The sequence below is a fragment of the Euleptes europaea genome, chromosome 6 (assembly GCF_029931775.1).
Source record: "Euleptes europaea isolate rEulEur1 chromosome 6, rEulEur1.hap1, whole genome shotgun sequence".
NCBI lineage: Eukaryota > Metazoa > Chordata > Lepidosauria > Squamata > Sphaerodactylidae > Euleptes > Euleptes europaea.
In genome coordinates, this window is record NC_079317.1 from 105,593,102 (window position 1) to 105,605,102 (window position 12,001).

At 46.7% G+C, this 12,001-nt stretch overlaps 1 protein-coding gene across 1 annotated transcript in view; it reads left to right on the forward strand.

Annotated features, from left to right (window-relative positions):
- SPTB (spectrin beta, erythrocytic) overlaps positions 1–12,001 on the forward strand; it is a 110,495-nt gene that overhangs the window by 25,463 nt on the left and 73,031 nt on the right. Inside the window, exons 9-13 of the mRNA XM_056852031.1 lie at positions 1,305–1,422; positions 3,007–3,165; positions 4,325–4,627; positions 7,137–7,287; positions 9,147–10,017. Of these exons, the coding sequence (XP_056708009.1) occupies positions 1,305–1,422; positions 3,007–3,165; positions 4,325–4,627; positions 7,137–7,287; positions 9,147–10,017 (1,602 nt within the window). The remainder of the gene's footprint in view (positions 1–1,304; positions 1,423–3,006; positions 3,166–4,324; positions 4,628–7,136; positions 7,288–9,146; positions 10,018–12,001) is intronic.

Consider the following 12,001-nt stretch of genomic DNA (forward strand, 5'->3'; position numbering starts at 1 on the left):
ATCTCAGAAAAAAAAAGAAGCCTCTTTCCCTCATTTAAGCTATAAAGCAGAAGTATTCAACTTAAATATTACATCCAAATGGTAGTTTTCTTTAGTAGCTATAGTGTAAAAGTAATACCAAGTGCATGAATAAATCATTACAGTCCTAATAGTCTGTTAGGGGTTATGCCATCTGTGTGAACTACCAGTGATTAGCACAAGGATAGTCACAGTCTATGTTAGTTGCAGATCTTAGGGCACACTGATATACTGTGGTTGTCCTTTCCTCTGGAAGCCGTGCAAACCAGTTACTGCTTGTGCAAGTGGTGAAGTTTTGTTTCACAAGACATTAGTTTTGCTGGCACAAGAAGGCCACACCATTCTGTCATGCAGCTGTCCAGTTCAAGACCTGTTGACCATAGGGCTCGAGTGAAGCAATAGTATACAGGTTTGCTTTCTCTTCTCACCTGGAATCTTTATCAGAATGACAGTAGATAGGACATATTGGCTCACAGTACCTGGTATGATATTCCAGAGACCCATTCAGCTCTGTTGTTGGGCAGAGCACTAAGCCTTTATTTGTTCATTGCTTATCACAACACCAATTGCCACAACTCAGTTGGGGAATGATGCACAAGAGCAGCTGCTGTTCTCATGATTCTCCAGTCTGGTCCAGTAGGTGGAGCTGTGCACATGCAGGCCCAGGTGGAGCCTCAGTACTACCTATTGGCTTGGGTCCTGCCTAGATTTCTGTGGATTGAAGGGAGGGTGATTTTTGCCAATTCCTCCCTCCTTCATGGCCCAAAACACAACCTAAAATGCTGCTCCTAGGGGCGGGCAGGGCCCCCCAGGAATAACTTGTGGGATAGTAGGTCTACCATAGATGGGGAATCAGTGAAAATTGCCCACCCTCCTTGTGCTCACAGAAATCTAGGTGAGATCCAAGGTATTGGCTGTTCAGGAAAAGGAGGTAGGAATAGGGGATTTCCCCCCTTCCACATCCTTGTTTTTCATGCATTGCTAACTGCTGCACTTGTCTAGGTTTGCATCCAGGTCAATGGTTATAAGGGTACCAATATTTAAATATCAGTTCTATAATTGTCATTCCTTTCTGACAAACAAATTGCAATAACAATAATAAATTCCAATAATAGTCTGGTAGTCTGCTAGAGGAACAATTAGTGCAATGAGTGTGTGTGTGTTTTGTTAGTTAACCTGGCGTAGGCTGAGTTCACAACATACTGTCTGCTAGCTATTCAGTAATAGAAGTTATTTTATCGTCTTTACTCAAAGCGTGTTCTTAATTTTGCTGTGTTCTTGGACAGGTTTCAGGAGAAGGGGAACCTGGAAGTCCTGCTGTTCACCATCCAGTCAAGAATGAGAGCCAACAACCAGAAAGTGTATACGCCTCATGAAGGCAAATTAGTATCTGACATCAACCGGGTACTTAAGGCTTTAACTTATGGTCAACAGAGAAGTGCCCTTATACGGCCTCACATCCCCAGAGTCTTTGTCTCATCGGAATGCTGCAGTAGGTTACAGAAGTTATCCTGGTGGCTAACCGTGCATTCCTGAGTGGGGGGTGAGTCCTCATGGGAGGCGGCGTGACCTTGCTGCCAGCGTAAGTGTGTCTAATCACACATTAGGATGCACTTACGCTGGTGGCGAGGGCAGTTCCGCCGGCGCCCGAGTGCTGCGGAGCCGCGCCTTGCCCCTCCGCCGGTGCCGCCTCTCTGTGGCGCAGGCTACAGTGTAGAATTGCCACGCTGGTGTGGGGGGCGTTCCCGGGGTGGGGCGGGGGTAGGAGCCACTGGTTGGTGGCTTCTTGTCCCTGTTCACTCCTTTACACCGGTGCCAGGAACAGTGTTGCTGCGCCTACTTTTTAGCAGGCATAGCCTCACTGTTTTCAGTGGGGCGAAAGGCCCCATTAAACAACAAAAAGCCGCGAAACGGCTTTTTTGTTTGTTTGTTTAATGGCATACGGCGAACAGCGTTAGGAGACGGCTCGTCTGCGCTTTCTCCCCGCCGTACCTGTACGCCAGTTCTCAGGAATCGGCAGTATGTCTGTTAATGGTTAGATGCTTCAGAGCTTCCAGAAAAGCTGGCTCTTCAATGAGGATGTTCCTGTGTACTATCTGAAGTCAAATATATGCACAAATTTTAACATTTGTTTAGAAGATTCTTAAGCCGCCTCTCCGCAGACTTATTTGAGGCAGCTCACAAAGGAAAGGAAAACACCAATAAAATAAAAATATATTTTAAAACCTGGCCATGTTAAACAAGCAATACTCATTCTCTGATGAGCAGCACAGCTGCAGTAATACAGCTGCTTTCATGCACACTTGTTATTTGAAAAGTTAAACTATTCTAGAACATACAAATGCCTTCTGGTCTACCTGTGTAAGCTGCTGTGGGCAACCGAGTATGGTAAATCTAAGAGCAGAAGCCAGTGGGCCTTGCAGGGGGCTGGAGTGACTTGTCCTATGTTCTTATGTTTCAGGGCCTTATCACTCACAACAAGCTGAATATATTTTTCCTAGCTAGTATTTGAGGACTGATTTACAGAATGCTTTTCCTGTCCACCCTAGCAATCCCTGATCATCCCTCAGTACATGGTTGCATGGATACTATGTAAATGGGGTGATCACAAGTACAGACTGCAGCAATTCCTGTTATTTGTAGTTGTTGGGAAGAGATTCTGCTGGTGATCATAGGAATTGCTGCAGGCTATTATTTGTTATTGTTCCATTCCTTGTTATTATTCACATGACTGGATGCCTGAAGACAATTGGGGCTACTCATACATACAAGAAAATGATTGTGGGAACTAATCTTTAGTGCTTTGTATACATTTAAAGGAAGAGAAATACAAAAGAACAAAGAGGCATTGCTGTGCCGATGTGATAGAGTGAAAAAGCAGGCATATGAATGGGAAGTTTTGTAAAGTGAGCCATGTTGTATTATATAGGCATTTCCATAGGTACAGTCCATTGAATTGTCCTTCTTCTGTGAAACACATTTGTCCAGGCCTGGGAGAAACTGGAGAAGGCAGAACATGAACGGGAATTGGCACTGAGAAATGAGCTTATCAGGCAGGAGAAGCTGGAGCAGCTGGCCCGACGCTTTGATCGCAAGGCGGCAATGCGGGAGACATGGCTCAGTGAAAACCAACGCCTTGTTGCACAGGTAATGGGGAACTTCTGGGAATATTCTGGTTCCAGTTTCAGATCTTCCTGGAGAAATCAGGAAGTGAATGCCATAAAGAGAGAGAGCCATGCATGTAAACATGGTGACAGGCTGGAGTTGTGGCTCAGTGGTAGAGTATCTACTTTGCATGCAGAAGGTCCCAGGTTTAATCCCAGGTTAAAAGGATCAAGTAATAGGTGCCACTTGAGACCTTGGAGAGCTGCTACCAGACAGAGTATTCACCTTGATAGACCAATAGTCTAATTCTTTATGACATGCACTAGGAAACTGTGATTAGCCGCATTACCTGGCCTGTGTTTACAGACCAGTATTTTTCCTTCAAACAATTAACAGCATTCATTGGGAGTTATGAAATAGCCAAGTTACAAGCATTTACTAAGGAAAGTGAATTAGCCCTTAATTAGAATTATGCTTGGGTCTGCAACTGGGGTGCAGGAAAAAAAAACAATTGAAGGAAGACATTAAGCTGAATGTTAGGCTGAGGACAGATCTGATCCAGTTGTCTGTACTGGGGAGGGTGTGTCAGATTTCAAAGGCTTTGTGAGGGAACTGGGAGGTAGCCTAGAGAAATTAAGAACATTCACTTGCCACACAGGAGCACCCACCCCTCCACTGCCTTACCTTATTTTTTTTCGTTGGGATCTTTGGAAGTTCTACCTAAAGCCCCTACACTCAACCTGTGGATCTTCAAGAAGGGGAAAAAGGAGGATCCGGGTAACTACCGACCCATCAGCTTGACTTCCATACCGGGAAAAGTTTTTGAACAAATCATCAAACAGTCAGTCTTTGAGCATTTAGAAAAAAATGGATCTGATCACTAAGAGCCAGCACGGGTTTCTTAAGAACAAGTCATGTCAGACTAATCTTATCTCCTTCTTTGAGAAAGTTACTACCTTGCTGGATCGGGAATGCAGCAGACATAGTTTATCTAGATTTCAGTAAGGCTTTTGATAAAGTTCCCCATAATATTCTTGTTGACAGATTGGGAAAATGTGATTTAGATCCTGTTACTTTGTGGCCACTAGCCTAGTGGTACTCTGATTGCTTCTGTTTTTTGTTTAAATTGCCTCCTCCTACTTTATATAGCATGAAAAGCAGCCTTGCTATTGCTGACCAAAGTAACATTTACTTTGTGCAGGATAACTTTGGGAATGACTTGCCAGCTGTGGAAGCAGCAAAGAAAAAGCACGAAGCCATTGAAACGGATACAGCTGCCTACAAAGAACGTGTCCAGGCCATAGAGGAGGTGGCCAAGGAGTTAGAGATGGAGAACTACCATGACATCAAGCGCATCAATGCTCGCAAGGACAACATCCTGCGGCTCTGGGAATACCTGCTGGAGCTGCTGCAAGCCCGTCGTCAGAGGCTGGAGATGAACCTTATGCTGCAGAAGCTGTTCCAAGATATGCTGCATAGCATTGATTGGATGGATGAAATGAAAGTAAGGGAGGGCATGGGTGGAGCTCAGTAGGTCGCTAGAATGAAGTCACTTAGTTAAGGAGAGGCATATGCTTTTGGAAGCCAAAACATCCCAGGTTGTTTAATTGATCTACTGTTAAACTTACGTCCTGCCCTTCTGATGAAAGGGCTGACATAGAATGTTCCCAGCACTATTTCAAAACCTTATAAAAAGCAAACATTTTAACAATCCAAACCATAAAATAGCCAATATCAGCAGCATTTATCCTTCCAGCCAGTTCTTTCAACTACTGCTAAAAATATCTTGGCCACCATTAGAAGACCATTAGAGTACCAACCAAGGGTTGCCAGCACTGAAGAACCTGCTGCTTGACCACACTTAATGATCTTGGCAGGCTGAGGCAGAGCCTTTCCAGTGACTTCAGACCCCAAATGAGGGGGGTGGCTTGGGGTAGGGCTGTCAAAAAAAAAAAATTCGGTACAGTTCGGATTCGGCCGAATTTGACCCTTGTGGGGTCGGTACGGTCCGAAGTCCGAACTCCCCCGCTTCGGATCCCCGGTAATTTGGGGGGATCCGGAGTTCGGGGGAAAATTCGGCCGAAGCGCGCCTTCAGGGATTCCCTGAAGGCGCGCGGGGGCCCTTTAAACTGATCTGAGCCTCCCAGCTGAGAGGCGCAGATCAGTTTAAAGGGCAGCCCGCCACCCTTCAGCGGGCTCCGCTGGAGAGGCGCGGGCTGTCATTTAAACTCATCTGAGCCTCCCAGCTGGGAGGCTCAGATGACTTTAAAGGGCAGCCGTGCCTCTCCAGCGGAGCCCGCTGGAGAGGCGCGGCTGCCCTTTAAACTCATCTGAGCCTCCCGGGCGGGAGGCGCAGATGACTTTAAATGACAGCCGCGCCTCTCCAGCGGAGCCCGCTGGAGAGGCGCGGCTGCCCTTTAAACTCATCTGCGCCTCCCGGCCGGGAGGCACAAATGAGTTTAAAGGACAGCCCGCCTCCCTTCAGCGGGCTCCCGTGAAGGGGGGCGGGCTGTCATTTAAACTCATCTGTGCCTCCCGGCCGGGAGGCACAGATGAGTTTAAATGACAGCCCGCCTCCCTTCAGCGGGCTGCCATGAAGGGGGGGGGGCTGCCCTTTAAACTCATCTGAGCCTCCCGGGCGGGAGGCGCAGATGACTTTAAAGGGCAGCCGCGCCTCTGCAGCGGAGCCCGCTGGAGAGGCGCGGCTGCCCTTTAAACTCATCTGCGCCTCCCGGCCGGGAGGCACAGATGAGTTTAAAGGACAGCCCGCCTCCCTTCAGCGGGCTCCCGTGAAGGGGGGCGGGCTGTCATTTAAACTCATCTGAGCCTCCCGGCCGGGAGGCACAGATGAGTTTAAATGACAGCCCGCCTCCCTTCAGCGGGCTGCCGTGAAGGGGGGGGGCTGCCCTTTAAACTCATCTGAGCCTCCCGGCCGGGAGGCACAGATGAGTTTAAATGACAGCCCGCCTCCCTTCAGCGGGCTGCCGTGAAGGGGGGGGGCTGCCCTTTAAACTCATCTGAGCCTCCCGGGCGGGAGGCTCAGATGACTTTAAATGACAGCCGCGCCTCTGCAGCGGAGCCCGCTGGAGAGGCGCGGCTGCCCTTTAAACTCATCTGAGCCTCCCGGGCGGGAGGCTCAGATGACTTTAAATGACAGCCGCGCCTCTCCAGCGGAGCCCGCTGGAGAGGCGCGGCTGCCCTTTAAACTCATCTGCGCCTCCCGGCCAGGAGGCACAGATGAGTTTAAAGGACAGCCCGCCTCCCTTCAGGGGAGCCCGCTGAAGGGAGGCGGGCTGCCCTTTAAACTGATCTGAGCCTCCCAGCTGGGAGGCGCAGATCAGTTTAAAGGGCAGCCCGCGCCTTTCAGTGGGCTGCCCTGAAGGGGGGGCCGAATTGGCCGAATTTATTCGCGAACTCCCGAACTCGCTGAATTCGGCCCCCCCGGTTGCCCGCCAGATTTGAGTTCGGATCCGTCCGAACTGAAAATCACCGAATCAGGGGAAATTCGGTTGATTTTCAGTTCGGACCGAACCGAATTGACAGCCCTAGCTTGGGGGGGTTGTGCTCCTCCTTTGGGGAGAAGCTGGGGCTTAATTGTAGAGAACATGTTTTGTATGCAGAAGGTTCCAGGTTCAATCTAAAGGGTTTGGGGAAGCAATGCTAAGAAGCACCTTTCTCTGTTGGAGATTCTTGAGAGCTTCTGCCAATCAGAGTAGACAGTACTGAGTTAGATGGACCAATGGTCTGATTCCATACAAGGCAGCTTCATTTTCTATAGCGCAACCTTTTTGATCCTTCAGGGAATGAGAACTTTTTGGGGAGTAATTTGGAAAAGAGGAATGGCAGGTAGAAAAAGGATTCATTGCTTCTCTGCTCAAGGTCATCCTCTTCAAAAGTGGCTCTTCTTTTTTTTCTTTTATAAATTGCTATTGGAACACCATTATTCATGGTTATACATAATGTATGGGTAGCTGAATGAGAGACAAGATGCATTCTCTTTTATGTTTGTCTAGGTTAAACTCTTATCCCCTGAATTTGGGAAGCATCTATTGGAAGTGGAAGACCTGCTTCAGAAGCACAGATTGATGGAGGCTGACATGGCCATCCAGGCTGAGAAGGTCCATGCTGTCAGCACAGCTGCCCTTAAATTTGCCAATGGAGATGGTAGGTCTTTGCCCAAAAGAAACCTCATTCCTCTGCCTGATTACCTTAAGTGAGTGAATAAGGTAATGTATGTTGGCCAGTCAGAATTGCAAATGGGGAAGGAAGGAGGGGAGAGACAGGTTGTATCCAGGCCTCTGGTATCCGCTTCTTCTTGCCAATGCTTCTGGATTCTTGAATCACCTTGGTCCTCTTTTCTGAATTGACTACAGTTTTAGCAACGTGACCAAGCATGCACAAATGAATTTATTGTTAGACAACTAGTATCAGCTGTGCTGGCAACTTTCAAAGCTGCAGAATATTGGGGATATACATCAGACTTACATCTGGTTATTCCTTGCTTTCTAGTTGATATGATAGTGATATAGGGGATGAGAGCCGGAGTTTGGTTGATGCTGAAGGGCCTTTTCTCATGCTGATATTGAGTACAATAATTGCAGAATTGTTGCATGGCACCTAGGTAGTTACCTTCAAATTATGTGCTTCTGTTTGAAAGAAAATAGCATTTTCCCAGCACTTAAACAGCATTATATTATTGTATTCTCACTGGGGTAAATTTGCTGCATCTTTGTGGTTTGTGTGAAGTCCCATACATGTTCTGAAGTCACTTCAAAACATTCTAGAGTCCTATCCAAGGAATAGCATCAAAATCTCCTCTCCCGAGGGAACAGTTTTTACTCTCATGTGCATGTCTCAAGGGGGGGAGGGGCCTCATCACTGGAATTTGTTCTCTACCTCCCTCAACACATATTTCATTTAAGCTCTATTAATCCCTCCTTGTATAATTTCTTTTTTAACTTCCTCCACCAGTTTAAAGTGGGAAGTCTTTTTATAATGCCAAAGGGCTCCTTGCCATCTGCCAAGCAAGGGTTGCCAGCACTGACTTTAGAAATTTGGGGGCAGTGCTTGGGGAAGGTGGAGTTTGGAGTGGGGGAAAGAGCTCAGCTGGTATGTGATTCCATAGAGTCTACCCTGCAGATCTGCCATTTCTTTCAGGGGAACTGATCTCTGTGGTCTGTAGATCAGTTGTAGTTAGGGTGGCCAGCGCTGACTTGGGAAATGCCTGGAGGTTTGGGAGCAGTGCCTGGGGAAGGCAGAATTTGGGAGGGAAGGGAACTCAGAGGGGATATAATTCCATGAAGACTACCCTCCAAAGCTGCTATTTCCTCCAGGGGAACTGACATCTGTCACCTGGAGATCAGTTGTAATTCTGGGAGATCTCCAGCCACCATCTGGAGATTGGCAACTCTAGTTGTAGTTTTGGGAGACCTCCAGATCCCACTTGCAGGTTGGTAACCCTGTGCCAAGCAGACAGTTTGTTCTTTGTCCCTTTGCAGTGTACTGGCTGCTCAGATAACACTGCAGTAACCAGTTAGGCAGCTGCCATCCTCCCATGACCACTCCTGTTTTAAAAAGCATTGCTTAAATTGATTAAATTTTGGTTCTTGATCATATCTCCATAGTTCCATTCAAACTATATAGCCTTTTATTTTTTGTGCGCCCCAGAAAGACCCTTGCTAAAAAGAAAGATCTTAACCCTTTCTTCAGACTAGTGCTTCAACATTTTGTGCAAATGTTTCTTTTCTTTCCATTTTTATCTTTAATGACCTTATGTTACCTTTATCCCACACTGCAAAATATATCTTCTCTTTATAGCAAATATGTGCAGTCTTCCCTGTACAGCTAGGCTACCCCATATGGAAAAAGCATTCCCTGTCCATTATGTGTGTTGTAACTATTTTTTAAAAAAATTCCTGGAAACGCCCTAAGAGAATGATTGTGTCTTTTCTTCTCTGACTCTAAGAATCATGTACCATACATTTCAGTTTACTTTTCCTCTATATCCACTCACTCTTCTTTAGGTTATCGGCCTTGTGACCCAAAGGTGATACGCGATCGTGTGAACCACCTGGAAATGTGCCACCGAGAACTCATGGCTTTGGCTGCAGAAAGGAAAGCTCACCTAGAGCAGTCCAAACGCCTTTGGAAGTTCTTTTGGGAACTGGATGAAGCTGAAAGCTGGATCAAGGAGAAAGAGCAGATCTATTCCTCCCTAGATTATGGGAAAGACCTGACCAGCATTCTCATCCTGCAGAGGAAGCACAAGGCCTTTGAGGATGAGCTGCGTGGCCTGGGAAGCCACTTGCAACAGGCCATCAGAGAGGGAGAAACTATGATTGCTCAGAAACATTTTGGCGTGCCCAAAATCCGTAGTAGGATTGAGGAAGTGAAAGCTCTTTGGGCCCAGCTGCAAGAACTGGCAGCTTTCCGCAAGAAGAACCTGCAGGATGCTGAAAGCTTCTTCCAGTTCCAGGTGGATGCAGATGACCTGATGACCTGGCTGCAGGATGCCTATCTCCTGGTTTCCAGTGACGATGTAGGGCATGATGAATATTCCACTCAAGCCCTTGTTAAGAAGCACAGGGACCTCATAGATGAAGTAGCAGATAACAAGAGAGTCATGGACAATCTGAACAGGCAAGCTCAGAGTTTTCCCACTGAGTTTCAGGGTGTCCCAGGGTGTGAGAATAGACTGAAGGCCATCCAGGCAATGTACACTGATGTTGTGTCCCTGGCAGATCTGCGCAGGCAGAAGCTGCAGGATGCCCTAGATCTCTATACAGTTTTCAGTGAGACAGATGCTTGTCAACTTTGGATGAGTGAGAAGGAGAAGTGGTTGGAGCAAATGGAGATTCCTGATACCCTGGAGGACCTAGATGTTGTGCAGCACAGGTAAGAGCAATCTCCTGGGCAATATCCATTGACTGCTTAGTACGTTTAATTATAATTAAGTAGGGAGGGTTACATGGGTAAGGCGACAATGAAAGGTTTTGTTGTGTCTTAAAGACTAGCATATTTAATTGTGACATGAACATTCATGTTCCATTTAGGATGGAACAGCTGATTACCATAGCAAATAAAGGTTCCCAAACCCTTGGTTGCTGGCATAACATGAATGTCGGCGCAGAGGACATTTGCAAAGCAGAATGGGCAGCGGAAGGGTGTTGCTCAGTCCTTCACTTGCACCTTGATCCTTCCCCCAGGGTGGCTTTCTCCTAGCCGGGCTTATTTTATTTCTGGACTTGAAACCTCTAGAGGGGGGTGGCTAAAATACCTGACCGGGGAAAAAATTGCAAGGGAGAAATAAGCAGGTAGGGAGAAGATTTAAGCATTCATGAATAGGACATGCATAGGCATATATTTTTTTAAGTGGAAAAGGATGTAATAGAGGTGTGTGGGTTTCCCCCCCCCCCCCCAGTCAAAGGCAGAAGTCTGGAGGCAGAAGTGGGGACTGGCTTCTACACACATGCGTCATGTTGGGAATGGGGAGGCACTGGCATGGCTGTTATTGCCCTGCATAATAAATGGGTCATCAAACATAAGCACAGACCTTGTATCATAATAGGCAGCCCTAACTCTAAAGTGGGTAAGACATAACCTCAGTGTCTCTCTGTGTTACTAATAGTGCAAAATAAAAGGCAGTGAAGAGCAAGGTCCAAGGTGTCTTAATTGTGGCCTCCCAAACACCAATACAGGCCTTTTGGGTAACTGCCAGCTACAAGCACAGAACCCACAACTTACTATTCAATTAACCAAAGAATCAGGATTAAGGTTGGCATGTGTACTGAACTTGGAGGCAATCTTGCATTGTACCTTGTTCGGTCTTACGTTTGTGAAACGGCACTGAATTAATATGTTGAGGATCCTCACAAGTAGACAACAAAATGTCAAGTTGATGTAAAACCTCAGGTAGATCATTTCATGTGATGAACATACATGCGCTTTTTTTTTTGCTGCAATGGGCAGCAACTCCCAAATGTTTATGCAATGTGTGTTTGCGCAGCAAGAATCATACATGATCACTCCATGGTATTTTCCAGTAGTTCATAGATCAAAACTCCTTCCATAATAGGAATTTTGTAATGTGTGTTATGATACTGAAAGTATAGCATTAAAGTGTAAATGTAGGCTTTTCTCTAAATACCCTAGAGCAGGGGTGGGGAACGTCAGGCCCGGGGACCATATAAGGCCAGCGAAATCATTTGGTCTGGCCTTTTGTGGATCCTGGCAGATCTCTAGCTCAGAAGAATCTAAGACTGGAGATCCGCCCCCTCCCACAGACAGGAATAGCCTCTATTCAAGGTGGATGTGAGTTTGTTTTGCGGAGAAAATGAACCTTTTTTCCCCCTTGCAGAAGAGTCGTTAGCTATGAAGATGCTAGGACCACCCAAGAAACTGTATTAACCCCTTCCCACCCAGGCCATGGAGAAATTATGTGGCAGACACTCGGAGCCGTCTCCGGTCATGCCTCTTGGTTAAATGTTTGACCAAATATAGCAGGCTAATTTAAGTTGATAATTTTGTATGGCCCGCGAATGATGTTATAAATATCCAAATGGCCCTTGGCATAAAAAAAGTTCCCCACCCCTGCCCTAGAGTCATGCATATGGAGGAGATAGCCTCTGTCTCTTAAGTTCAAACACAATCTTTCTTGACTCAGAGCATCTGTGCTCTGTTAGGATCACCAGGGCATGTAGAGGGACATTCTCAGCACCTGCCTCTGAATTCTGTTCTGGAGATTCATCAAAACCAAAAATCTAAGGGGCTTCCAAAAGCAGAATAAAACCTTCAAATTGGCTTTGGTGGCAAGGCCAGAGGGGATAAGACAAGGTGGTGTTTAGACTCTGTGAGTGAGATTTTTGAAGTTGATATGTTA